General features: G+C 52.5%; 8 protein-coding genes and 1 non-coding gene across 9 annotated transcripts; 5 read left to right on the top strand and 4 right to left on the bottom strand.

Annotated features, from left to right (window-relative positions):
* Positions 1-1,021: 1,021 nt before the first annotated feature.
* Positions 1,022-6,168, bottom strand: QC762_209370 (uncharacterized protein). The gene is made up of 4 exons (XM_062887843.1): positions 4,353-6,168; positions 2,177-4,206; positions 1,956-2,123; positions 1,022-1,896 (listed from the first exon to the last, which is right to left on the bottom strand). The coding sequence occupies exons 1-4, from the start codon at positions 4,586-4,588 to the stop codon at positions 1,214-1,216; spliced, it is 3,117 nt and encodes a 1,038-aa protein (XP_062746014.1). The 5' UTR covers positions 4,589-6,168; the 3' UTR covers positions 1,022-1,213.
* On the top strand, positions 6,015-8,459 carry QC762_0041790 (uncharacterized protein; the record flags this gene model as incomplete). The annotated part of the gene is given in 4 exon segments (XM_062883377.1): positions 6,015-6,189; positions 6,436-6,569; positions 6,584-7,585; positions 7,644-8,459. 4 exon segments carry the CDS (start codon positions 6,015-6,017, stop codon positions 8,457-8,459), a joined length of 2,127 nt encoding a protein of 708 aa, XP_062746013.1.
* A 309-nt stretch (positions 8,460-8,768) lies between these two features.
* Positions 8,769-11,028, top strand: QC762_209350 (uncharacterized protein; the record flags this gene model as incomplete). The annotated part of the gene is made up of 3 exons (XM_062887842.1): positions 8,769-8,851; positions 8,927-8,948; positions 9,052-11,028. Exon 3 carries the CDS (start codon positions 9,052-9,054, stop codon positions 11,026-11,028), a length of 1,977 nt encoding a protein of 658 aa, XP_062746012.1. The 5' UTR covers positions 8,769-8,851; positions 8,927-8,948.
* A 101-nt stretch (positions 11,029-11,129) lies between these two features.
* On the bottom strand, positions 11,130-13,996 carry QC762_209340 (uncharacterized protein). The gene is made up of 3 exons (XM_062887841.1): positions 12,270-13,996; positions 11,935-12,208; positions 11,130-11,876 (listed from the first exon to the last, which is right to left on the bottom strand). The coding sequence occupies exons 1-3, from the start codon at positions 12,334-12,336 to the stop codon at positions 11,219-11,221; spliced, it is 999 nt and encodes a 332-aa protein (XP_062746011.1). The 5' UTR covers positions 12,337-13,996; the 3' UTR covers positions 11,130-11,218.
* Positions 13,997-14,531: 535 nt separating this feature from the next.
* Positions 14,532-17,476, top strand: QC762_209330 (uncharacterized protein; the record flags this gene model as incomplete). Its single annotated transcript, XM_062887840.1, has 3 exons — positions 14,532-14,766; positions 14,919-15,317; positions 15,367-17,476. The coding sequence occupies 3 exons, from the start codon at positions 14,532-14,534 to the stop codon at positions 17,328-17,330; spliced, it is 2,598 nt and encodes an 865-aa protein (XP_062746010.1). The 3' UTR covers positions 17,331-17,476.
* Positions 17,477-18,418: 942 nt separating this feature from the next.
* On the bottom strand, positions 18,419-19,036 carry QC762_209325 (uncharacterized protein; the record flags this gene model as incomplete). Its single annotated transcript, XM_062887839.1, has 1 exon — positions 18,419-19,036. The coding sequence occupies one exon, from the start codon at positions 19,034-19,036 to the stop codon at positions 18,419-18,421; it is 618 nt and encodes a 205-aa protein (XP_062746009.1).
* Positions 19,037-20,000: 964 nt separating this feature from the next.
* On the top strand, positions 20,001-21,725 carry QC762_209320 (uncharacterized protein; the record flags this gene model as incomplete). The annotated part of the gene is made up of 1 exon (XM_062887838.1): positions 20,001-21,725. The coding sequence occupies one exon, from the start codon at positions 20,001-20,003 to the stop codon at positions 21,723-21,725; it is 1,725 nt and encodes a 574-aa protein (XP_062746008.1).
* Positions 21,726-22,223: 498 nt separating this feature from the next.
* Positions 22,224-22,297, bottom strand: QC762_0041730. Its single transcript has one exon. It is a non-coding gene; the product is annotated as a tRNA-Val (tRNA).
* A 2,750-nt stretch (positions 22,298-25,047) lies between these two features.
* On the top strand, positions 25,048-25,731 carry QC762_209315 (uncharacterized protein; the record flags this gene model as incomplete). Its single annotated transcript, XM_062887837.1, has 2 exons — positions 25,048-25,143; positions 25,243-25,731. The coding sequence occupies 2 exons, from the start codon at positions 25,048-25,050 to the stop codon at positions 25,729-25,731; spliced, it is 585 nt and encodes a 194-aa protein (XP_062746007.1).
* Between the last annotated feature and the right edge of the window lie 985 nt (positions 25,732-26,716).

The raw sequence follows: 26,716 nt of genomic DNA, 5'->3' as shown, positions 1-26,716 counted from the left end.
TAGCTGCCTAAAACCAAACCAAACCATCCCAACAGGAAAAGCTGGGGAAAAGGAAACGGAAAGGGGGAAAACCAAAGCTAGCACACATTGCATTGTCATGCAAAGTTTGGTGGAGCTTTGGGTACGGATACCTCCGCCTGTCCTCCAGCTTTTTTTTCTCCTCCAGCTTTTTGGTTCTCTGGGCTCCCTAGTGCAGCCCCCTCCTTTGACATGGGGCAGGCAGGAGAAGTCGTTCTTGGGTGCTTTGTTCAAACCTGCGTTTTACCTATGTGACGATCGAATTCCTGGTGGTTCATCAATCCAACTCTTTATTCTGTGTTTCCTCGCTTGGTGATATCAACCACAGGAGTCTACCATCCAACCGTCACTGTCAACCAACAAGCTGTTCATATCCGTCATCACATGAGCCTTTTCCCTCTTTGGCCCCTTACCCCATCTTCCCCAGAGTCATGTCTCTGCCAAGCAATCAATGCCCCGTGAAAAAAAACAAGTCTGGGCGGAGCAGTTGTTGGTGCGGAGGGGGCTCCGGTCTACTAACTAATGAGGGGTTCTGGGTCTGCGTCAGGGTCTTGGTCTGGAACTTCGGGGCAAAACAACTGACTGATTGATGACAACTGACACCCGACGAACACGAAGAGGAGTGGAAATTTAGGTTTTCCCGGGAAAATCCCTAGAGTGTTTGTCGCTAGGTAGGTAAAGGGGACGCTTGGCTTGCATGTTGGAAGCAGGTTTTGGGGTTGGATTTGTGTGGTTGCCAAGAGGGTCTTGGGAGGTTTAGTAAAGGTAGTAAGCCAGAAACTTGTCGGAGTTGCTGAGATTGATTTGATGATCGAATATTCGAAAAGACGGTCTGCAACAAATTGAAGGTGAGGCTGAGAGATGTGATGTGATGTGACATGTCCCAAAGGTTTCCTGGTGATCCTTGCTTTGGGTGGTTAGGGTCAACGGAACAAAAACCGGGAGATTGGATAGGTTGGTTGTTGAGCGTCAAGTGAGCAAAAAAAATATACGTCTGCCAATGTCAGGATCGGTCAATGTTGGAGAGGTTGGTGATCTGTTTACAAACTTGCACGTTTGATGTATTCCAAAGTACCAGGAAGTATAGTATATACCTTGATCACAAAATATCCTAATGTACGGGCAAAGACTAAAATAAATATATACACGATGAAACCAAAAAACGTCAACCCAACAAACACCTTGATCACTTGCTCTAAGCAGCTTGATAAATACTCAGACGATTACCAGCACCACAGAACTGTGATCCGTTACCCGCGCAAGTCATGGAGCACTCTGCCGCAGGCGCCTCGATCGAGCCAACACCAAAAGAGTTACCGCAGAAGCACTCCCTAGCGTACTCGGTACCAAAGTAAGTGTAGCCAGCGCAAAAGTCGGCGCAAGACTCGAGAGTCATGGTGTCAGCGGCGTATGTCTCGGCAGCCAAGGCGCGTCCTGGGCTTCCCTCTGTTCTGCACTGGTAAAAGGTCCAATTGCCAACGGTCTCTGGCTGGGAAGGGGCAGCTGGGGCTTCGACGTCCTCCTGGACGTACAGCTCGAGTCTGTTGGGGCCTCCGCAATACTGGAACTCGTTGCCGGCGCAGGTCATGGAGCAGTCGCCCTGGGCGGCTTCAGTGGCAGTTGAGTGAAGCGTGTTCCCACAGAAGCACTCGGCGCTGTACTGGGTGGCCATGTACTTGTAACCAGAGCAATAGCTGGCACAGAACTCGAGGGTCATCTCGGAGTCATAAGTGCTCTTTCCGGTGAGGGCGCGGGAGCCAGTGCCCTCGGTGTAGCAGCCGGCGTAACTATAGGGAGAAACGGTAGGCACGCGGGAAAGTGTTCCTGTGGGGGCAGCAGAAGTGGTAGACGTGGCAGTGGCAGTAGCCGTGGTCGTAACTAGATAAGATGTTAGGAAATTGTTGGTCCAAGATTCGGAAAAAGGCGATCTGTCTAACCTTCGACAGGAGGGGCACCGGTGGTTGAGGTGGACGCAGTCTCCAGGATGTAAAGCTCCAATCTGTTGCCAGCACCGCAGTAGGAGAAGGGGTCGCCGGCGCAGGTCATGCTGCAATCCGCATCGGGAGCAGGAGCGCTGTTGCCATTGATAGTGTTTCCGCAGAAGCCTGTTGTTATGTCAGTGATATCCCTATAAATTAATCTCGTCTGGAGAACTGACATTCGCGAGAGTACTGAGTGCCGAAATACGTGAAGCCGCTGCAGAAAGCAGCACAAGACTCAAGAGTCATGTCATCAGAAGCATAGCTGTTCCCCGACAAGGCGCGACCGGCAGAGGCCTCAGTCTGGCATCCAACACGCACATAAGCACCAACAGTAGGCTTGGTGCTCAAGGTAGCAGTTGGCGTGGGAGTAGCAGACGTGCTGCGTGTGGCCGTGGTAGAATAGAGCTGGATTCTGTTGCCAGCACCGCAGAAGGCACTCGGATCACCACCGCAGGGCATGTTGCACTCGGCTTCAGGAGCCTCGGAGCTGCTGGAGTGAAGGCTGTTTCCGCAGTAGCACTCACGGCCATACTCAGTACCCCAGAGATCGAAACCAGTGCAGTTGGCGGCGCAGGATTCAAGAGTCATCTCATCGTAGGCAAAAGACGCACCGCCAAGAGCGCGGATGCCACCAGCACCTTCGGTCCAGCAGTCAACAAAGCTGTAGCCACCAACGCTGGGTCTGATGCTAGGGGTGGGAACACCGGTGCTGCCGGTAGTCGTGGTTGTGACCACGCTGCTCGAGACCGAGGTCGAAGTGCTGGAGGCGGTGGCCGAGGAGCTCGTAGTGCTAACGGGCTCAGTAACGTTGCCGCAGGCAAGGGTGCCTGTAAAGCTGCCACATGTGCCGCCAAAGATGCTAGCCTTGTTGAAGTCATCGGTGTGCTCGCCAGCAGTGATGCTGATTCTGGCGTTGTAGCTGCGGCCGCCGGGGATGGTGTAGCTGGCCGAGTAGAAAGTGTAGGGACCGACACAGTCACCTTCGGTCATTTGAACAGTAGCTGTGTTGATGGCAGGGACTGGGTTGCCGCTGTTACCGGTACGGGGCGTCTGATACTCAATATCGAGGTTCACTGGAACACCGACGACATCGTTGCGAACAACGGCCGCAACAGTGAGTTGGCCTGATGTCTGCAACAGGCAGCTCTGGGTCTTTTGCAAGACAACGGCGTCCGACAAGGGGTAGGTGTTTCCATTGTTGTCGAATGTCTGGCTCGAGCCATCGTTGCGGTTGATGGTGATTGTGAAAGAGGAGATGCCGGTCGATGTAGGGATGGTAGCCTCAATCGGGAAGAAGGCAAAGGTGTCATCGAAACCGTTGGCAATACCCTGAAGAGTAGCGGTCGTGGAGCAGGATGACAAAGAGCCACAGCTGTTACCACCGTTCCTGTCTTTCCAAGTCAAAACCAAGTTGGTGATGGTGCTACCGGGAATCTCGGTAGTCCGGACACGGATCTTTCCGGTAAGGAGGAAGCTGGCGCCACCGGACTGAAGAGTGAGCTGCATATCCTGCGGCTTGACGGTGTACGGAGCGATAGGTGGAGTCAAAGTCACAGTGGACGGTACCACATCGATCATCTTTTGCAAAACAGTCTGGCAAATGCTCTGGAAAGCACTGGGCGATGTCATGGTGTTGATAGTGGCGTTTCCGTCACTGTTGAAGACCTTGAAATCGGAATGGCGGTTGATAGCAATTGCTGGACCAACTACGAGGGGGTTGGTGGTGTTACCAGACACATACTCGGTGGCAATCCTGTTGTCAAAGGTGGCCTTGGACGTATCAAAGGGAATATTGGACACGCCGGCGGGAATGATGTTGGGGAACTCGGTCCTGTGAACTCCTCCGAGCGTATGACCGCAGGCCACGACTTGAATCATCTCAGCCTGGGAGAAGCCCATGCGGTCGAACTGCGATACGAAACTGCCAACTGAGTTCTCTGGTTGGGGAACACCAGAGGAGCCGGCCGTCAGCGCATCCTTGCGTCCCAATCTCAGTGGAATGACTGGTCCTCCGCAGGCGCGAACGGCGGCATACGCTCCGGCCGCGATCAGATCTGCGAGACTTGACCGGCTGGACAAGTATGTCGCGTAGAACTGGAGTGTGGTGTTGTGTCCTGGGCCCGTGTTTTCAGAGCTTCTAAGCTCGAACTGCAACGAGCCGTCGAGACCGCCCCGGTCAAAAAACCTGTTATGGGTAGCCATGTCACTGTCGTCTGCATCAGCATTTGTTCTCAAGTTGGATGCTCATCCCATTTCCAGTTCTCCAAAAACCAACCCCTCCATCTTCAATCTCAAGAAACCCTTCTCTTGCCCTTTTCAAAGACCGTCCTCGCAAAGAAAAAAGTCACATACTGAAAAGCAACGCGCAGCCACTCGCTAGCTGTCACCCTCCCCGGCCCAGCGGCCTCATTATCACAAGGCGTGATGTTATCACTGAACAAACTCCCGTCCATGCCCTGAAGCTGGAAAACAATCTCCTCCATCTGATCGGTAGGTGCGGGCCATGTCGGATCCGCCCTGCCGGTTCCCGCTCCCGCTGCCAGGAGCAGGCCGGCAAGGATAGAGCCCTTGCTGGTTCTGGTTCTCATTGTGTCTCGGTTCTCTGGTTGCGATCTTGTCTAAAACATTAGGTATTATGACGGAAATGTCGGGTCTATATAGCGAGGGTTGTACGATGTGTGAGATCTCGTCTCGGATTCGAGCGAGTGAGCGAGTGAATGATATGGCGGAAAGCGAACGTATGTAAGATCGGACAACAGCAGACGACAATGCCCGAGAAGAAGAAAGACTGAACGTCTCTTCTGTCGCACAAACGGGGTGTTCAAGAAGAAAGAGAAGAAGAAGAACAGGAGTCGACCCACAGGCCGATGTGAGCGGCAACAGCGTTCTTCATATCGGTTTTTTTTTTCTCTTCCGTCGACGAGCTGAGAGAGGAGATTGGGAGTGAGGCCTGCATGAACCTTGTGACCCCCTGGCGAATGCGGATCCCGCATCTCACCCAAGCCTCGACCTCTGCCTTATCCTATCCGGCCCCCCCTGTTCGCTTCCCACGTTCGTATTATTGGGGACAGGGGTGCTTGTTCGTCTGAATCCCAGGGTCCAAGAGCTGCCAAGAGGGGCTGCTTGCCGAAAGGAGTCGATGTGATTGGCTGGGCTCATCTCGAATCACTCCATCACCGCCAATCCACACCATCAGTGCTTCCAGCCGCACTGGATGCCCGGAATAACGCTCGCACTGCACTCGCTGCAGTGACCAGCAAACTCCTTACCTCCCACATTGGGAAGCCCCAAGAGCCAGCATCAGATGGGAGTTGTTGTGTATGGGGATGGGCATTCGATTTCGCCCCGAGATGATTGGGCTGCAGACAAGTGACTGGCATGATGGCCTCCTGTCCAAGCTGTCACTATTGAACGCCAACCAAGAGCCTAGAACGCTTGGGGTTTGATCCGAGCCACGTTGATGGGACAGTGGGGACCTGAATCTTTTGATGTTGGTCAGAGCGGTATTTTTGCATTTCCATTTTTGGGATTTTTTATCGACCTCTCAAACTTGCCTCCAGTGCCGAAGTCCGAGGCGTCCATTTCTGAGGAATTGGGCCGGTAATATTGACGTTGAGGGGTCCGTCGGCAAAAAGAAAGATACGGGAATGGGGATGCAAGAAGGCGTTGTTTTGCGCCATCTGCTCCTACCCGTGTGCCCGTTCGTGTCCTTCGGAAGACAACCCTTGTCGTGGTTCGTGGTGGTGGAAAGGAGGTTTGCGGAGGAGATGTGGAGGTGGCTGCTCTGATTTCCGTCGATTCGTTCAGTTTGTTTATGCCGAACTGTTGTGGTTGCATCTGCGATTCCAAAGCCTCCAACTCATCACATTCCAGGTGGTTTCAGGTCGATCTTCATGATCTTCAGCTGAAGTGAAACTTGAAAGATCTTCGATTGTTCTGGCCTCCTGGGTGAAGATGGACCTATTTTTGATGATCTTCTCGATTCTCGTTGGAATGTTCTTGGCACGGGCCATCATGTCCAGCTGCCGGGTCCCGAAATCCTGGCTGGAAATCACCGTGCCGTGCCGTCATGTGGAAGGGAAACTTGCCGAGCCCCACCATAACCAACGTTGCTGCATCCAAACACCAACATCGACAATAGTGGTAACGTTCTGTGGAGATATTTTGCTGATCCTTTTATGCGGCGTGGGTAAGTTTTTTGTGAGTTGTGAGCGGCGCAGCTGTCTGTAGATAGCGACCAAGTAAAGAGTACAGGGAACCGTCGCTTGATTGGAGCAAAAAGCGGCGAGAAAAGGCACCATTGGTCTGGTTGTTGGACTTGCGTCTATTCCTTTGCGTCCAGCCTAAACCAGTATCACCACCTTTGATACCTGACCTTACTGTTGAGTCCTGTCAAGAATTACCAGGTAAACATGAGCTCTCTGAACACGGAAAGCACCTCAGGCCTCTGCGATTCCTGTCGTGGTGTATCACCATTTACAGTCTCATCCATACGCACAACAGCCACCGGTCAACAACTCGGCTACCGCCACCGAGCCTATTAAGACCTGGAGCAATCTTCAAGTCTCTGTCTGTTTTGCAAGTTAATACTTGACGAGCTAATCAAAGCCTCACATCCCACCATCAAGCTGAAGAAAGGGAGGGTACACCAGGTACTGCTGTCTTCAGACAAATACCACAGTGTAGAACACACAAGACGTGGGCTCTATGTAATAACAGTTCTCGTAACTAATTCCAACGCCCGAGCTTTTTTGCATGCTTGGGCAGATCCATCAAGTGATGCAGCTCTATCTGGGGATATTGCCGGCCACGCTCTTCATCCAGCACCAAACTCCCCTGGAGCTTTCCGCCAAATCCAGACATGGCTCGAAACCTGTCTGAGAAGCCATACAGAGTGCAACTCTGTGCCCTTGGCGGATGCAGACACATCATCCACAACCCGCTTTCCCACCAGGCTGTTGGACGTCGAGACTAACAACACCCCCTTTGTCAGAGTGACGGATCGTCAGAATGCACTGGGACGATACGCGGCGTTGAGCTACTGCTGGGGTCCAGCAGCCACACAACTTCGCACCCTCAAGTCGAACTTGGCTGAACACACCACCACGGGAATAAACATATCCGCCATGCCAGCCACCCTCCGCGATGCCGTCATCGCAACGAGGAATCTCGGCCTCCGCTACCTCTGGATTGACGCCCTTTGTATCATCCAAGATGATAGCCCCGACTGGCTGCGAGAGGCACCCCAAATGGGCCTCATCTACCAAAACGCCCACCTTACCATTGCCGCGACGGGTTCTAGCTCGTCCACCGGCGGTTTGTTTCACCCTCGAGACACCACCACAAATCAGTCCGTTATTGAGCTCTCTTACCTACCACCGGGACGTACAAAGCCCCGAACATTCTTCGTAGGACCACATACCCCTTTCTTTGACAAAGTCGTCACCGCGAGCGTATGGAACAGCAGGGGCTGGGTCCTCCAGGAACGAAATCTGAGCCGGAGAATTGTCCTGTTTTTTGTCGGACAGCTGTTCTTTGAGTGTATCCGGCATAGTGTTGCTGAGGATGGTCTTGTCTTGTTAGCAGTAAGATCAACAACTGTCACCATTTCCCTTGATGCATGTAACTGACTGGCGACCGCAGCATCAAGAAAAACGTCTCGGCAGCAGCGCCTCCGTTTCCCACGGTCCCGCCTGGGCGTGGTGCGCCATTGTTCAGAATTACTCCGCGTGTGATCTTACCTATGGGGAGGATAAGTTATTTGCTGTTGAGGGTATGATTGCCAATGTCAAGGCTAGGGATCTGAGGAATAGTATTTCGTTTTGCGCAGGGGTGGCTGTTGGGGGTCCGGGGAGTGACATGCTTGCGGTGAATATGATGTGGCGTGCGGATGGGAATCGGGCGATGGAGGAAGTGAAGTTGGGGGAAAAGACCAAGTGGACGCGGCGAGCACCTAGTTGGTCTTGGGCTTCGTTGGAAGGACCGGTGGCGTGGGAGCCGTTTGTTCCGGAGGGGAGGGTGGAATGTTGTGTGGAGATTGAAGGGGGTGTGCCGTCTGGAGTGATGCCTGATGATCAAATGGTTAGAGAGGCGAGGTTGTTATTGAGGGGCCTGACTGTGGAGGTGGTGAGATCTTCTGGTGAGAGGTTGGGGGATGTGGGTTGTGATATCCATGCTTATGTGATCGATTTTGAGGAGCATTCTGCGTGCTATGCTCTGTTGGGGGGTGATGTCGAGGAGGTTCTTGGTTGGGGGGTGTTCGATCGAGGGGATAGGGTTGCTGGCCCTTTTATGGCGGTTGTTGTGTCCCGGAATGTGGACGAAGAGGATGAGCAGAAGCAGTCTCTGAATGTGCTGTTGGTTAAGCAAAATTCTGCTGAGCTTGGGGATCTATACGTCCGGGTTGGCATGGGCGAGTTAACAAAGTTTGTGATTGTAAGTTTAAAGAGAGGGAGCTGATTATTGCGTAGGTATTTCTCGACGTTGGCTGCCCATGTTAAGAATCGACTCTGGGGGAACTGGCTACCAAGGCAAGAAGGGAGTGGGGAGAAGGAGAAAGTAGTTTGATGGACATGTTTCCGTTCATAATAGCAAGTTCTAGCCATAACTACCACATACGACCATACCTGGCAGAAAACTCGGGATCCCGTCCGCTCTCCCCTAGATAAGCTGCCAAGGGCCAGACCAGTACTCAGGTGGGTGACCACTGGGGAATCCCTGGTGTTGTATGTTTTTGGCTCTTTTTTCACCTTTTCTATCTGCTGCCATCCAATTGGAAGTATCGCGATGCTTTTTTGGTGCTGAAGACTACAAAAAGGGGTGTTGTTGGTGATTTTGAACGGTTGTAATTGGTGCGTGAGGACTATCCCCAAGACAAGCATTCAAGCACCGGTTTAGCTATGAGATGGCTGATGAATGCCAAGTAGTACAATAGCCTAAACAATAGGTATACGTCATGAAACCCCTCTTGAAGCCAAAAAGAAGCCTTGTGTAATGTCATGCGAATCATGAGAAATACCCTTCAGAACAATTCGCTAACTTGTCAATGAACATGTTTTCCTATACGCCCCTCGACCACGACCGACGCGAGATTCGCCTTCTCACTTTCAACTTTGTCAACCCACCCCTTAGCCATGAGAATCTAGACGACTCACCCTCCATAAACCTCAGCTTGAGCCACGCGTTCCTCGATGCCGAACCTACACCGGTCTACAATGCCCTCTCCTACGTTTGGGGCGACGCAAATGACACCCGGCCCATCATCCTCGACGGTCATGTTTTCCAAGTCACCAAAAACCTCTTCACGGCCCTCACCCAGCTTCACGCCTCCCAGATGAGCGCGCGGATATGGATCGACGCCATCTGCATCAACCAGTCCAACAACGACGAAAAGGCCGTGCAGGTTCGGCTCATGAACTTGGTGTACTCTCTTGCAAAGAATGTGCTGATCTGGCTCGGGCCCGAGCCGGACGGGGGTGCGTTCCAGACAATCAGGACACTGGCGGCTATGTACCGGGACTCGACCGATGAAGGGTACATCAATATTGAGACCATCACTGACCGGGAGGACCTCCAGTTCGAGGAGCGAATGGCCCGCTTGGGAGAGGAGGTGGTCGATCTCGCCGACAGTGGTGGTGATGAAGATGGTCGACTCGACTTTGAAGCTCTGTGGAGATTATTCTTCGACCGGCCGTGGTGGCATCGCGTGTGGGTCGTTCAGGAGGTTGTGCTCGCCAAGGCCGCGATGGTTCTCTGTGGGAATGAATTCGTGCTCTGGGAAGACGTCAAAGACATCTGGTCTGTCTTGCTGGCGGTGTCGCACCGAGTACTGCGCATCGGGGACGACAAATATTCTAACCTGGCCAAAGCCGTGGACATCATCATCGGGATCTTTGGCCATCTCGAGGCGGCGAGTACGAATTACGAGGCCAGCCTGATCAATGCCCAGGAACGAGGCGTAGGAGAGGCCGGACTTTCCCTTTTCGAGGCTCTGGAGGTGACCTTCCAGTCCAACACGGTTGACGCTACCGACGAAAGGGACATGATATACGGCATCCTGGGGATGGTGCAACCTGAGGATCGCTGCAAAATCCCGGTTGATTACTCAAGCACCAACACCATGGAAAGAGTGTCTTTCGACGTGAGCAAGGTCTTGCTAATGAAGTACGGCCCAAACATTTTAAGCAGCTACCAAAGGCTGTTCAGCGTCAAGCATCACCCTGTTGCGATCCCATCATGGGTCGTTGACCGGACATCTGAGTTCCGCACCGCCCTTGCAGTCAAAGTCGAGGACCGGCATCCTATAAACAACCTATATCACGCCACCAAGGGGACGAGTTGGGAGGAATGGTCAGCAAGATCCGAAATCGGTCAGGCTTCGTATGGGGAGCCGCGCATTTCTCTTCCCGGGCGGATAGTTGGCCGAGTTGTCAACGTTGGGAAGACCTTGGTGGACATGACCGTCCAGAAGTATTCGGCAGAGTGGTACGCAGTTGTGACAAAATGGCTGTTTGAACTCATTGATATGCTCGAGACGTACCGAGCTTCTCTCGCAGGTAACTCGGAATTCCTAACCTCGACTCTTGAGAACGTCTGGCGGGTTCCCGTTCTCGACTCTGACGTGGACGGGACGGCCCGAGCGGACGATGGCCTTTGGGGAGAAGTATTTCTCGCCGGGTTTGAAACCTTGACATTGACAGGCAAGAAACAGTCTTGGTCCGATGTATATGACGAGGAAAAAACAGAGCTACCCAATGACCTATTCATGTATCTCGGTGCTTGCAAGGTCCAAAGACAGCGTTCGTTTGTTGACAGCACGGGAAGGCCGGGGACCACGCTGCAAGACGTCCAGGTTGGTGACCAAGTTGTGATATTCCCCGGTGCGCATGTGCCGTTCGTTATCAGGCCTGTGACGCGGAAGGGAGGAGATGTTGTGCATCATATGGTTGGGGCAGCTTACGTTTACAGTATAATGGACGGCGAGGCGATGGAGGATGATTCGGAGTTTCAAGATATATGGCTGGCATAGATATCCCGAGACGGACCACCACATATTTGATCACCCCACATTAAACCATCCATCGTCACACAGCATGAAACATGGCACCCAGACCCAAGGACCCGGTTCAGTTCCCCGAGACTGCAAATCTTCCAATATTATCATGATTCATATCCAAGACCATAGGGTATTATACACGCACTCCCTCGCCACCAGATATTTACGCCTCACCACTCAGCTCCAAGTTCTTGGCCAACACCTTGTCCTCCTTCACCCACTCGTTCACAATCTTCGCAAGCTCCGCATCACTGATGGGCGTGCTACGGGCCTTGAAAGGCTGTTCCGTGGGCGCACAGCCGGTGAACCTCTGGAAATACCAGCCATGCACATCCATGTTGAAGTCTCCCGTCCCACCATTGCACTGGATGTTGGCATGCCCCTCGCAAACCTGGACCTCATCGAGAGTCACAACACCATCGGCTCCCTCATCAAACCAGTACTCAGGGCTGGTGTGTCTGTAGTTGAAGATGATGGGCGGGAGACGGGCAATCGGGTCGTTGGCGTGGGTGAGGCGGTACTCGCTACCAGCCCCAGCAGTGACGAACTTGGCAAACGCATTGTTTCCCACGCGGGGAGAGCCAAAGGTGATGAGATCAACGGGGATCTTGAGGCTCCTGCGGATGTCGGCAGCGGCGATGGTGCCGACGGCGGCGCCGAGGGAGTAACCGGTGACGGTGACCTTGAAGGTCGGGTGGGCCTGTCTGGCGGCGGTGACGGCGGCCATGGCACGGCTCTTGACTTCGGCCCAGGAGGCGAGGAAGCCGGTGTGGACGAGGCAGCCAAAGGCGTAGTCGCAAGGGACTTGGACAAAGATGAAACTGCTTGGGTGTTAGATGATCTGATGTTGGTACACAGAGACAAGTGGATAAGACGTACTCTGCCACCCAGTTTCTGATGGAAACGGTGCCCCTGAAGGTCAAGACAATCTCCTTGGCTACGGGGTCAACAGAGACAAAGCCTCGAGTATCCAAGATGGTGCCGGTGAAGGAAGGTGAGTGGACGGTAACGTTGCGCGATGTCAGGGTGTTGCACTGGCCCTCAAGACAGGCGACCTGGGTGCCGGCAGGCTGGCCCTCGGTCATGCAAAACGCAGCAGCCTGATACTCGGCAAAGACTTTGAACCTAGCCAGCTCAGCAGCGGTGGGAACACCTATCAGGAGTTGGTCAGGACAGCTCACTGAATTGTATGTGTGGATGCATGATTGACTCACTCCGCTTCTGGGGCACCGCAAGGGCAAGGGCAGCCACGGATAGGCTGGTAAACAGGGAGGCCTTCATGATGCTTGGAATCTAAAGGAAGGTTGATAGGGCCAAGAATACAAAAGAGAGACAGAGGCCTGGGATGGTTGGGACGAATATCTGGGGTAATACCACGATGCGCCCTGCTGTTATATACTATTCATACAACAACAATGCCAGCCCTCCTGGGCAGGGGGAATACATCCTGAGAAGGGGGGGATGTCTCATTGCCCCCCACAAGGGTTCGCATCACGCAAGGGGGTTAGAATAAGCACAAGATAGCCGAGTAAGACTAGCGATAAGTTCAGGAACGGTGGTGATCAATATCCGTCTCTCTGCCCCGCCGTGCTCACCGAAAAGGGAGGGCAACGCCGGCTACAGGCTAGAATCGGTGGTGGGGAGATGGCCGTTTGAACCGTGGAACTTCCCATCCAGGTGAGCCCCCTACCAAATCACGATATGGCAAGCGGAGAACAAGAGGATTTGTAATCGATAGTACTGATAGTTTTCTCCAGAATATCCATACACATGTTCCATGAAGCAATATTCGACGGCGATCATGGAGGAAAACAGGCGAGATGCCGTGAACCACGAATGAGCCATGATCGGGAACATGTTACGCTGCGACCCAGGTTAGCATTGAGGACTGGCCGCGGGAATGGAAATCGCCAAGGAACTGGAAGGCAAGAAGAATGGTTGAAGAACAAATTAATTTCTGCGTACCCGCGTCCACCTGCACGCGATATGCGGGCTGCGCCATGCTCCCCGTGTGGTTTCATGCCCTGAATAGCGTCATGGCGACCGTGCGCACTGAAGATATTCAGGAACCGATAGGGCGCTTAAACGGCGACGGCTCGCTGAGCCCAGGCCTTGTTGCCGCACAGACCGTCCGTCTTGCGTTACATGGGATGGTTGGCGACTCCGGCGAGGCGATAACAGACGACGAGGTGCTTTCCAAAAGACAACTGCCAAAACAAAGACAAGAGAAGGAGATGCAGCGAGAGTTGTTGGCTCTTGTTTTACGAGTTCCTGTGAGGAATAGTTCCATCTTCTAGAAAAGTTTCCGGCAAGAGCCAAGACCCTGCCGAAGACATCGCTTGCAGAGAAAAGGACAGGAAGAACACCTGCCATTCTGCGCCCCGTGTTCTTGGGAGCATCTTCACACATCTTCACCCCAAACCACGCCAAAACATCCCAAAGAAAACAGACCAAGTCATGCGGACCCTCAGACACACAGACCTACCTGGCCAAGCATCGCTTACCACAGCCGACTGCTTCGGGATAATTCACTCGCTCGACGGATTAATCCGCCTCGACGTTGCATCGCGCACCATCCGAACAATCTGAATCGTCTCTGGCTCACCTTGGTCCCCCACGATACGCGGACCATTGGACATGGTCATATACGCGGGAGCATATCAAAAAGAAGCACATGCTTATGATCTGATCACCCACCTGGAGTTTCTGGCCGGGGCTCTTCCCCAAACCTGCCTTGTTGGACCTGCAGATGGCAACCACCTGATCTGGGGATGCGACTCTCCCGCCTTTAACGGGCCTTTTGACGACGTCACTCCCGCAGGACGGCGGGCCGGGCAAGGTTCCCCGCCTCAGTCTTGCTCCAGTTCAGCTAGCCTGACGTTACCCTACAATGCCGGTGAGGGTGGAAAATGAGTGCCCAAGACAATATTTCAGCAAAGAGGGATGTTCAGGAACCGATTATGCAGGCCTCGAGAAGGATGTGATCATCAATGTGATGCCTGCTGCTGGCTGCTCCTATGAGGCTGATCTCTGGGTCGCGATGGCTACGCGGACGAATGAGAGCGCTCCAACGCGTCGACGATTCCCTGATCGAGAGAAAGACGGTTACACCGTAATCTCAAAGCGGTTTATGCCCGCTTGTATTGACCATCGTTATTTGGTTCAGCCTCCACCATGCTACAGAATGTTTCCTTGGGTGCCATGTGTTTGTGGCGCCCAATACCCCCATCTTGGACGACTGACCTTGGGGAAGGTAACGTCAAAGAGGAGTCGTCCGAGACATGAAGTGCATTAATAACCACCAGGTCGGGAGGCGCGCCGGCCAGCTTGCTCTGTTTTGCCAACCCCGCAAGCTTGCATCTGTCGTTTCGGTTCAAGCCTCCTAGGTTCAGGTCCCAGAACCCGGAGCTTGGAATACGTGCGCCGTCTGTGCTCGATATCCCGTCGCGAGAGCTTCACCGGCGCAGATACTCAACATGGCATACCGCTCATTAGTCTTGGGTGCCTTCGCCTCCACCTCTCTTGCCGCCAGCGTCGTGACGCCTCGAGATCCTGTTCCGCCTGGATTCGTCGCTGCCCCATACTATCCAGCGCCTCATGGAGGATGGGTCGCTTCGTGGGAAGAGGCTTACAGCAAGGCCGAAGCCTTGGTCTCGCAGATGACCTTGGCTGAAAAGACCAACATCACCTCAGGCATTGGCATCTTTATGGGTGAGTTATTAACCAGACATGGCTTATATAAAAGCACAGGAGACTGACTGACATGTGAATAGGGTCAGTGCCACCACCCTAATGAGACGTTTTTCTGATTTTGACTAACACATGATATGCTAGTCCATGCGTAGGAAATACTGGAAGCGCAGAAAGATTGGGGTTCCCGCGCATGTGTCTTCAGGACTCTGCGTTGGGTGTGTCGTCGGCTGACAACGTCACTGCGTTCCCTGCTGGCATCACCACTGGTGCAACGTTTGACAAGAAGCTGATTTATGCTCGTGGTGTTGCTATTGGTGAAGAGCATCGCGGCAAGGGCACAAATGTCTATCTGGGTCCTTCCGTAGGCCCTCTTGGGCGGAAGCCTTTGGGTGGCCGCAACTGGGAGGGCTTTGGATCTGACCCAGTTCTTCAAGCCAAGGCTGCTGCCCTGACGATCAAGGGCGTTCAAGAACAAGGCATCATTGCTACTATCAAGCATCTGATCGGCAACGAGCAGGAGATGTATAGAATGTACAACCCCTTCCAGCCTGGATATAGCGCCAATATTGGTGAGTGGACTCTTGCTCTTTGACGGACTAAAAGGCTGACTCCCAGCAGATGATCGGACTCTGCACGAGCTCTACCTGTGGCCCTTTGCCGAATCCGTCCATGCCGGTGTTGGGTCGGCAATGACAGCTTACAATGCTGTAAATGGGTCTGCTTGCTCTCAGCACAGCTATCTCATCAACGGTATTTTGAAAGATGAGCTTGGATTCCAGGGCTTCGTCATGTCTGACTGGCTGTCCCACATCTCCGGAGTCGACTCCGCGTTGGCAGGTCTCGACATGAACATGCCAGGTGACACCAACATTCCCCTATTTGGTTTCAGCAACTGGCACTATGAGCTCAGCAGATCGGTTCTCAACGGGTCTGTGCCTCTTGACAGACTGAACGACATGGTCACCAGAATCGTCGCGACATGGTACAAGTTCGGTCAGGATAGGGACCACCCAAGGCCTAACTTCTCGTCAAACACCCGTGACCGTGACGGTCTGCTTTATCCTGCAGCTCTCTTCTCCCCCAAGGGTCAGGTGAACTGGTTTGTCAATGTTCAGGCTGATCATTATTTGATCGCCAGAGAGGTCGCCCAGGATGCCATCACCCTTCTCAAGAACAATGGGAGCTTCCTTCCCCTGACGACTTCGCAGTCTCTCCATGTCTTCGGTACTGCTGCCCAGGTCAACCCCGATGGGCCCAACGCTTGCATGAACCGCGCCTGCAACAAAGGAACACTTGGCATGGGCTGGGGTTCTGGTGTTGCCGATTATCCTTACTTGGATGACCCGATCTCGGCTATCAGGAAGCGGGTTCCCGACGTCAAGTTCTTCAACACCGACGGCTTCCCTTGGTTCCACCCTACACCGTCGCCCGATGACGTTGCCATCGTGTTCATCACCTCCGATGCTGGAGAGAACTCGTTCACTGTTGAGGGCAACAACGGTGATCGCAACAGTGCCAAGCTGGCTGCGTGGCATAACGGTGACGAGCTGGTCAGAAAGACTGCCGAGAAGTACAACAACGTTATTGTGGTAGCTCAAACCGTCGGCCCTCTCGATCTCGAATCCTGGATCGACAACCCTCGCGTCAAGGGCGTCCTGTTTCAGCACCTTCCCGGTCAAGAAGCGGGCGAGTCATTGGCCAACATTCTCTTTGGCGATGTCTCCCCCAGCGGTCACCTTCCCTACTCCATCACCAAGCGCGCCAACGACTTCCCCGACAGCATCGCCAACCTCCGTGGCTTTGCCTTTGGTCAGGTCCAGGACACGTACAGCGAGGGCCTGTACATTGACTACCGCTGGCTCAACAAGGAGAAGATCAGGCCCCGCTTTGCTTTTGGCCACGGTCTCAGCTACACCAACTTCTCGTTTGATGCCACCATCGAGTCTGTCACTCCACTGTCTCTGGTTCCTCCTGCCCGTGCGCCCAAGGGCTCAACGCCGGTGTACTCGACCGAAATCCCCCCCGCCTCGGAGGCGTACTGGCCGGAAGGGTTCAACAGGATCTGGCGGTACCTCTACTCCTGGCTCAACAAGAACGACGCGGATAACGCCTACGCTGTTGGTATCGCCGGGGTGAAGAAGTATAACTATCCCGCTGGGTACAGCACCGCCCAGAAGCCCGGTCCCGCAGCCGGTGGCGGGGAGGGGGGTAACCCTGCGCTTTGGGATATTGCTTTCCGTGTCCCAGTTACGGTCAAGAACACTGGGGATACGTTCTCGGGACGGGCTTCGGTGCAGGCTTATGTTCAGTATCCTGAGGGGATCCCGTATGATACGCCTGTTGTGCAGCTGAGGGACTTTGAGAAGACGAGGGTTTTGGCTCCGGGGGAGGAGGAGACGGTGACGGTTGAGCTGACGAGGAAGGACTTGAGCGTGTGGGACACGGAGCTGCAGAACTGGGTTGTGCCGGGGGTTGGGGGGAAGAAGTATACGGTTTGGATTGGGGAGGCGAGCGATAGGTTGTTTACGGCTTGTTATACAGATACGGGGGTTTGTGAGGGGGGGAGGGTGCCGCCTGTTTAAGTGGGAGTGAGAGGAGGTGGATATTTTTGTGCTGTGGGCGGGAACTAAGCATAGTATATTTTTACAAACTATTTGCATACTTGCATAATTTTACCTGCTAGAAAACCTCTTTCCGTAAGGTATCTTATCTATATACCTATCCACACGCATATGCACTTTGCAAACTCCATCGCCAGACCAGGTTGAGAATGGATGTCTTGAAATACAGGTCGCAATATCTTTGATCTCATAGACTTCTTGCTTTGACTTCACCGAGATATTGTTTCAGCATATGGTCGTGTGGTCAAGTGGGTAGGGAAAAGAGTCTAGTAGGGCAAAAGTCATGATAGCACCCATTGCACATATAGCGAGACACAAAGATTTTATCGGAAATGAAAAGTTCTCTGAAGCGTGGTTCAAACTTTGAAATAGGCCTTTCGGCAGATGTCTATTTGTGAGGAGTTTTGATGATGCATTGTTTCTGTTTGAGGGTGATGTTCTTTTCCTTTTTCTTTTTTTCTCTCTTTTTTTTCTCTCTTTTTTTCTCTCTTTTTCTCTCTTTCTCTTCACCTTTTTCCCTTTTCTTTTCTTTTATCTGTCTCTCACTCTGTCACTAATACTTGTGTGACTTGTTTCTAAGGCCTTTAGGAATCTCCCGATATGTTTGATAATATGAAAGTTAAGAAATAAAGAAGTATGTTCACAGTGTACGGACTCCTTGTACTGTGCCTGAAGCAAAATAAGAACTGAGAGGTACGTTCTAGTATCAAAAGCGAGGGCTCATCTCAGTCACTAAATCCAGAAACGTGGTGTTGCACAACAGTCTAGTGAAAGTTGGAAGAGGGCCTAAGAGCGCCCCTGATATGCAGATATCTATCCAAATATTCAAGAGTATCCAGTAATCTAGTTAGCGCAACTTGTATGGTGCCAGCCATCATAATCCCACCACTACCAGACTCGTATCCAGAACCATACTACCATCCCGTCTATCCCAAATTCAAAGAAGCAAAAACAAAATGCTACCGCCCAACTCCAAAGACTGCCACCCATTTCTCGCCACTGCTTCGTTAAGCCATTACCACTGCCAAGGTAGGAGGATAACAAGCTGCTTATCTGTGCTGCTGCTCAAACCGAACCTTGTACCGGTCGCAGTAGGCAATATTCAGCGCCCGCGCCACAGCCGGGCACTTGGGCTGCTTCTCGCCAACCGTGCACAGCGCGATGCTCTCGCCTTGGGCAGGCGAGGTCCTATGGCGACCCCAGACGGCCAGCTTCATGCGGCTGTGCGCGTTGTCGCGATCCGGGGTGACGTACTGGAGGTTCCTGCTGACGATGCCCCTGGAGTACGGTGATGTCTCGAAGAGGAACTCGGCGCCATCCTCGGCATGGAGCTGCAGGTTGGTGTTGCGGTTGGTGCCCCCCGTAGTGGCGTGGAACCAGGCGGGGGCGGCGCGGGCGCCGTTCATCATCTCCGTGTGCTTGCTCCCCCGGGGGATGGTAGACAAGAAGATGACGCCGCCTTTGGTGGAGGGGAGGAAGAGGGCGGCGACGAGGCAGGACTCCCCGCGGGTGTAGGCGCCGGGTTGGGCCTGGACCCACTTCCAGTGGTCTTCGGCGATCTCGAGGAGGTCGGTCCACATGATGTCGCGGTAGTCCGTCTTGGAGACGATGGTCTTGGTCCAGGTGGCGTTGTTGCCGCTGTCGTGTCTGGTCATCGAGTTGGCCATATTGAAGAAAAGGGGGGTGGGGTTATTGATGGAAAAATGTAGTGTTTAGAGACTGAGGGTGATGGCTTCTCGTCTAGCGATGGGAGCGGAAAATGATAATGAGAACCTGTTGACGAAGATCGTTGATTCTCGGCTAGCGAGAATGATGATGAGAGAGGGATTGACAAAGAAGATGCTGTGTTGAGTGAGTAGTGATGAGGATAGAAGCTGTGATATGCAGTCTGCCTCTTGAGTTCTTATACTGCTGAACGCGGTACTTGAGTTGGGAATACCTTCATGATAGACCTTGGTAGTTGTTTTTAGACCTCGACACCTCAAACACTAGCTCATAACGAACGGGTTAGATGGCGGCGTAAGGCCATTGCCGCAGACATGGAAGTGGCCATCAGGCCGTCCCATCACGAGAGTATCTAATACAGCACCTAGATTACGAATCGATAGCGGTAGCCAGACGATGTGAGATATTGTCCTGCCTTTGTGCGGTGCTTGAGTTGGCCGAGCAGGTCTGGGGCTGAATCTAGCAAGCAGTGTTACTAGGGCGTATGTTACACACCATGCGGTCGCTGAATCCCGATATGTCTATTTGTAGACGTTGATGAAACTCAACGTATCCATCGCATCCCACCGTGACGTTGGCGTTGACGTCGCGGCACACCGACCCTGAACACGATGCCCGGATTCCGCAATACGGGCGAAAGACATAGGTCCACACTTGCGGCACATGAGGTTGCTTACTGGCTCAGTAGTCGCTACCGTACCTTGCCCCACCTTTAACACTGCCATGAGTGGCTCAACTGTAGACCCCTGTCAACCCAAAACCAATGACAACTCTTTGCCGCCTGCGCCAGCTAGGCTAGGTACACTTTCCTCCCAACACCTCCCTTTCTTCATATTCTGACCGTCCCTTACCTGAGCCTACACCGGACCGCTTTCGCATACCAACCAACACCAATATTATCACAGCATGGAGTGCACTCCCCCGTTTTTGCGACTGTCTCCTGACATACGCCGTCAGATCTATGAATGGGTTGGTTTGGCAGACTATCACCCGCACTTTTTCAGGTTGAACGGCCAGGAAACAGAATTCTTTGGCTTATTGATTTCCTGCAAAATCATCTACCATGAAGCATCTACTTTGCTGTACTCGAGGAACAGGTTCATCATCCGCTATACCAGCCCTCACTCCCTTGCGCCTTTGAGATCTCTTACATCCCGGTCCTTGGCGTCTTTAACCTCACTCAGGGTCATTCTGAATGAGGCTTCGTGCCATCAACCTGAAGACGGCAACCACTCATACTGCTGCCATTTGCTACGTGTATACCCTTACGATGGCCAGACCTACTGCTCCCACGCCCATGGCGACCTGCATCAAGCCCCGGCCACTCTTTCGGTCTCATCTACGAAGGATATGCTTGCCGAGTGGACGGACGCGGCTACCTACATGTCGGCTCATGTCAACCCCCGAGCTCTGGAAATAAAGCTCGTTTGTGACGTTCAGGAAGACGATGTCGAGGCAGCTCAACTGGCAGTGGCGCCCCTAAAGCTCCTATCGCCATTGGCCAACTGCCACGTTCGACTCTGCCGGAAGACAAACAGCCAGCTTCAACAGATTGCCGATGCCGCCGTCAAACACGCTCGTGGCATCACCCAGACGGCACCCGATGCGCTCACTAAGCCGTGCCTGTCCTCTTCGACGGCGCCATTAGCCAGTCACTTGCTCAAGCTTCCACAAGAGCTTCGTCTCCGCATACTCGAGTATACTGACCTCGTTACCCCGTGGAACGAGGTCACATGGAGTAGGCAAGGTCGAACATCCAGGAAATATTCCTTGTGCCGCGTCGGGTGCGAGTACGGCGCATCGTGCCCTCCTGAAGTACACAACGGATGCCAGTTCGTCGAATGCTGGACCATTGGTTGCTTCTGCCGTCTTCAGCATTCCGCCGCTTCGGATTCTTGCCGGTGCTGGGCGGCCCCAACCGACTTGTTTCTCATCTGCCGCACCCTCTACCTCGACGCCCAGGTGGTTTTCTTCTCACAGAACCGCTTCGTCGTGCACGACTACGACTCCTCCTCCCCATCGGACGTGCCAAACCACGAGGAGCTGTCGCCTCGCCAGTACCCGTTCGATCGCTTCGCAGTGAGCGAGTTTCTCCGCGACGTCGTTCCCCAGGGTTGCCTCGACATGTTCCGCTCTCTCGAAGTAGTCTTCCCACCGTATAACTGGGAAGTCTGGCCTCAGGACGACTCGCCCGCACAGAAGGACTGGCTCGCTACCGTCGATTGGGCCAAAGACAAGCTCAACCTGCGCGGGCTGACGCTCCGCGTAGTGATGGCCGATGTGAGCGACTGGGGCGCGCCGGACGACCGGGTTGACATGACGGCGGAGCAGGGCCGCGCCATTATAGAAGCATACCATCGTATCATCACACCCCTTCGACTCTGGGGTCAGCCGAACTCCTCCTCTGACACGGTTTTGGCCAGGTTTTGCGCCAACTTGGTCGAACCAAGCAAACACACTTACTCGATTGAGGACCCATTTTGGGAGGAGGAGAGGTCGAGGGTGTTTGAGGATCAGTTGAAGGAGAAGGTTGAGCGGTTGGTGAGGGGAGATGAGCTGTGGGAGGAACAGTCTGGTCTTCCGGAGCCTCCTAGAGGGCTTTGGAAGTATGCGTTTCGCAGGGATGCTTAGGCAGCTAGCTGGATACAAGGCCTTGCATTTGTTGCTTGATCACGAAGCACACGAGTGCTTGGATCATTTCCAGGATTGGGCAGAATTCTGGGATTCGTGTGCCGTTCAGCTCGACTTCGCTGGGGTAGAAAGGGTCTTGGTGGACATAACGAGATTTGAGGCACCGCTGGCAAGGGAACTATTTCACCAAACAACCGCGGAAAGGTTCTGTAGGCGGGATGATAATTTACCTAGTCATATAATAAAAACGCCCTAGGATGCAACGATAAATTTATGTGTCCTTAAACCTAGTGAGGCCACTGGGATAAGCTAGACAGCAATGCAAATAGTTCTGCGCGTAGCTTTATTGTGTTACTGTTTCGCAGGTTGTGGGAATTGGGATTCAGGGCTTCAGGGGCTCCGTGGCTCAAAACTGAAGGATCTTGGTAACCTCCAACATCGAGTTTAGTTTTACCTATGTATACACTATTTTCTCACATTGGCAGCATCAAAGTACGAGGTTTCGTGGTGTAGTTGGTTATCACGTCAGTCTAACACACTGAAGGTCTCCAGTTCGAGCCTGGACGAAATCAAAAGCTTGATATTTTGCTTGTCCCCCACTCTCCCAGCAGGCATCATCGTTTTTTTGAACACCAGCGCCCTTCCAGCCTCCACTAAGATAGAATGTACTGTGGAGTGACAGCGGATATGTAAGAGAGGTACAGCATATTGCTCATGCTATCAGGAACCATGTAAATCTTGTACGCATGGAGAGGTTGACCAGCGCAAAAACACCATCCCGTGCTACACCAAGCGTATAATCCCATCCTTTAACCTCCTTATCCGTGAAGTGTTATAATACATCAGACCCTCGACATGACACTCTCCTATTAGCTTATAGTAATAGTCTCGTTGAGGACTTCGTGCTCAAAGGGGGAGAACTACTGGTTGGGTGTAGTCTTGGGGAGCGTAGCTCCGGCTTTTAATAGGGGTAATCTGGTGTTGCTCACCACCTACTGCTGGTGTGATGACCGCCATCATTTCGATCGATGTCCCCAGTTGCGCCGCTGTGATGAATGAACCGCCAGCCAACGCTTTCCATCTCCGGCCCAAGTCTCTCCAAGTCAAACTGTTGTGAGATGACAATCAAGCTCAGACGAAAAATAGGGTCGGCCAATGTCAGCATCTTTGTCTTATCAAGACTCAACAATGGACTCACAGGATGTAAATATCTGCGCCGGAAAAGCCGCCACCCAATAATTCTAACCTGGATCCACCACCTCCATTCCCATCGCTACTCCCTGCACTGCTTTCGCTATTACCAAGTCGTTAAATGACCTTGACAGTCTCTTTCCAGCGATGTGAGCGAGAAGAGAAAGAGTCTAGATAAGAATATAATTCGGGGGCTGGTGATGGACAAAATAGCGGAGGGGAGAAGGAGGGGGCTGATTGATAGTGGCTAGGAGAGGAGGTTTTGGGCGATCGAGAGGGAGGTGGTCAGCAGGCCGGCTGTAAAGGAGATTAGAAATATTGTGGTTGTGAGGTAAATTATCCGGAGGAGGGATCGGGAATACCAGAGAAGGGTTGAATGTGGTGGGAAATGGTTGGGAAGAGCACGGTGGGGGGAGTGCGGAAATTGATGGTGTTTTAGCTGCGCTGGGAAAAGAAGAATCAGTAACGGGTGCAAGATGGAGATTACGAGCACTCAATGAGTGCGACGAGTTGCGAGACTGTTCGGTAGACATGGTGGCGGTTGCTGCGAGAGTAAGCAGAGCAACTCTCGCTGACAGGATGGACTGTCCAGATTATGGTTTACAAACCACCTCTCGCAACCAACTTCCAACAACTGCCTACGCACTCATTTGGTAACTGGAATGGTCAAATGGTTCAGCGGGTAAGACGTAGGCAGCCCGGATCAGGCAACGAACAATGCTCCTTGGAAACAAGGCTCCGTGGACACCTGAATTCGATTCCTCAGCGAGGCTCTGTCTTTCGAGATTGCCTTCAAGGAATTCGACCCCCCCTTCAACCGTCCCCCCGTTACGAAGAAAACCCTACCGGGGGTTTCGTAGCTGGCCACCTCTACGGAGTTGGCCAGCGAGATTTTGCCTTTTTTTCTCTTTTTCCTCTCGCAAGGCTCAGGTCAATCGCCTCTTAATACGGTAGATACAACAGACAAACACAACATGGACTGCTTGTTCATCTCGCGTGTAAGGTGAGATCTGGATGTTGTTCCTGAATAGGGAATCTTCTGCCAGGTGATGTAAATACAATAGGATAGGTTTGCTGTGCCGTTTGAGGCAGGAGAATAGATCGGTTAGTTTGTCGTATTGGATCAAGATGTGGATGATTGGTATGCATCGCCAACACGTCTGTCTTGTCCAATTAGATATCGAAAAAGCCCTACCACAACGTTTGCATATCAGGAAGAGTGACATATTATATGTTGATCATCAAATTGCCGTGTGCGATGAACTCTGTAATTCTTTATGCTTCGTGAGGGTGTTGTAGGGGTTGGTCAGGCGAACTATGAAAGACGATGGGATATTTAGAGGAGCTGAAATGACAGTTGATTCGACATGGATACATTGTTCAAAGTCTCATAATAGTTGTTTGCAGTACTGAATAGTTGCTTGCAGTACTGAATTGAAAACGGTGGTGATAACGACGGGCCCAAAGAAATATCGGCAGTCATTAGGTTTGAAAGGCAGCTCAACACGGCCGGAGATCAGTTTGCTCCTGCCGTTTATTTTCATCAGGCACCTGCTCCTGCCGAATGGCCATGACTGCAGCAAGCAGTTCCTTCCCTGACCTCCGGCGATTGCCCTCTTGATTTGATTTTCAAACTGACTGACTCACACCTTCCCCAACTTCATCACTTCAAAAGCACAACCTGCCGACCATTACTCAACCTTCAAACCTCTTCCTAGCATCAGCTCGCAACCCCGGTATTCAAGAAAAGGAATTCAACATGGCGACTGTTGAGCCCCAAACCAGCGAAGAGGATGTCGACTGGCTCTGGGGTTGCTGAGCCGATGAGGAATGGTTCATTGAAGAAGTCATCAAACCCTACACCCGGCCAAATATCAAGCTGGTTGATGTCGACGTCCCTTTACTACGCATAGTAGAAGATATATTCGAACTGCAAGGCGCTCAAGTGGATTTCAAACCTCAGCTCTCCCCCCCTGACACCACGTTCTTCGATGTAAAACGGCTTTTTCGGCTGCTTTCAGCCGCAAACCCTCCATGAGGTGAAGATGTTTTCTCAGTCCAAGAACTGGATGAGCGATACAACCTGGTTAAAGAGGTTTAAGCCCGGCTCTCTCTCTTTTGCGCCGAGCCGATGAAGCTCGATGACGAGGCGTTTGCTGCTATGCTGGCCGTCACCCCACTGGCTACGCTGAACAAGTTGGCGAAAGAGACAATGTCAGATGAGGAGGTACTTAAATGGTGTGGCGACTACGGGAAATCAGGCCCTTGATCCGAATGTGTAGGTTGAGGTGGAGTAGAAACAGTATTAACATACAGTCACTAACAGTCAATGCTGCCTCTAGCTTTTGAAGGACTAGAAGCTCTCGAGGACTATGAGACGGATCATCCGCCCCGTAGCAGCACCGAAAACCCGTGTCTAATTAAGGGGACGGTATCAGAGATGTATCGCACTGAGATCGGTCACATCATTTCTCCTCTAGTCAACCGTGACCTTGGGAAGACCAAGGAATTTCTCCAGTGCTTGGAGCAAGCATGGCCTTTGCTCTTTGATTCCGCCATCGACATCAACTCCAGCAAGAATCTTTTTCGCCCTTCTGGCTCATCGGAAGTCAAAGAGAAATTTATCGACAATGAAAGCTGGAATCAGATCTGCCTGGGTCTCACTGTCAAAAGACTATGGAGGCACGCCCGCTTCGGCCTCAAATATCTTAATCCTGACAGCAAGGCATTCGACAAGGAGGGTTCGGAAACCCAGCTCCAGCTTCATTGGATCAACACGAGCTATTTCTCTCTCGAAGATAGTCCACTGCTGTGAGAGATGACCAGAGAAGATATTGTTAACCGCCGCAAATGCTTAGTCAAACCAAGACAAGGCGTCGAGTTGAATCACCCACCATTAGGGAAGCTTTTTCTCACACCGATATCGACTGGATCAAAATCCCGGAGGTTGCAGATTATGACACCAAAATGAAGATGCGGCTCGCTTTTGACATTGTTTGGGTAGCGTATCGGGTTGCGGCTCTGGCCGGGACTGATGCGCAGCTTACGCGCGAGTGGTGGGAGGCAGTGCTGGCAAAACATGTTGACGATTCGGAGGAGGGTAGAATGCGTATATGGAGATGGGTCAAGATGAAGTATAGGGGGCAAGGCTGACGATGGAGGTACGGACCAGCTTTCGAGTGGAAATGACTGTAAGATGTTGACCATCTTGGATTATGAGGCAAGGAAATAAGACATACTGTAAGTAACAAATTGGTGTAAAATCACACAAACTATGTACTGGTATCTGGGGCTAGATAAGAGAACTTATTCGAGACGCTGGGCAGCTGTACCTATATCCGTAGTATTTCTTGTAGTTGGACTATCTTTACCACCCTGTCAGTGCTTGCTTAAAATTTTTTGCCCTGTGACAAGTTTGTTGTTACGAATCATCATGGTCTTGGATGGGCGTTGATCAGATGATGTTACCAACGAGTGATGATCCCCCGAAACTGAAGTTGCTTCCGGATGCCTATACCATTTTCGCTTTATATCACAGACTTCTTGCCAATTGTGTCTGCCATTCCCTTCTTCGCCAGGAGTGACATCTTACAGTAGGACCGCACCTTCCTGACCCCGTTCCATGTTACCCGCCCTTCTGCTTCCTTCCTGCCCACCTTCCTGCCCACCTTCCTGCCCACCTGCCATCCTTCCTGCCCTTCTTCCTACCCAAATCCCTCCCCATCTCCCTCCTTCCTTCCTCCACACATCCCTCATGTCTTACAAACATCTCCTCCGTCAGCACCTTCCAACAAACAGCA

Source organism: Podospora pseudocomata, assembly GCF_035222375.1.
Source record: "Podospora pseudocomata strain CBS 415.72m chromosome 2 map unlocalized CBS415.72m_2.2, whole genome shotgun sequence".
NCBI lineage: Eukaryota > Fungi > Ascomycota > Sordariomycetes > Sordariales > Podosporaceae > Podospora > Podospora pseudocomata.
The sequence above is the reverse complement of the archived record's forward strand: the minus strand, read 5'-3'. Positions and strand labels throughout refer to the sequence as shown.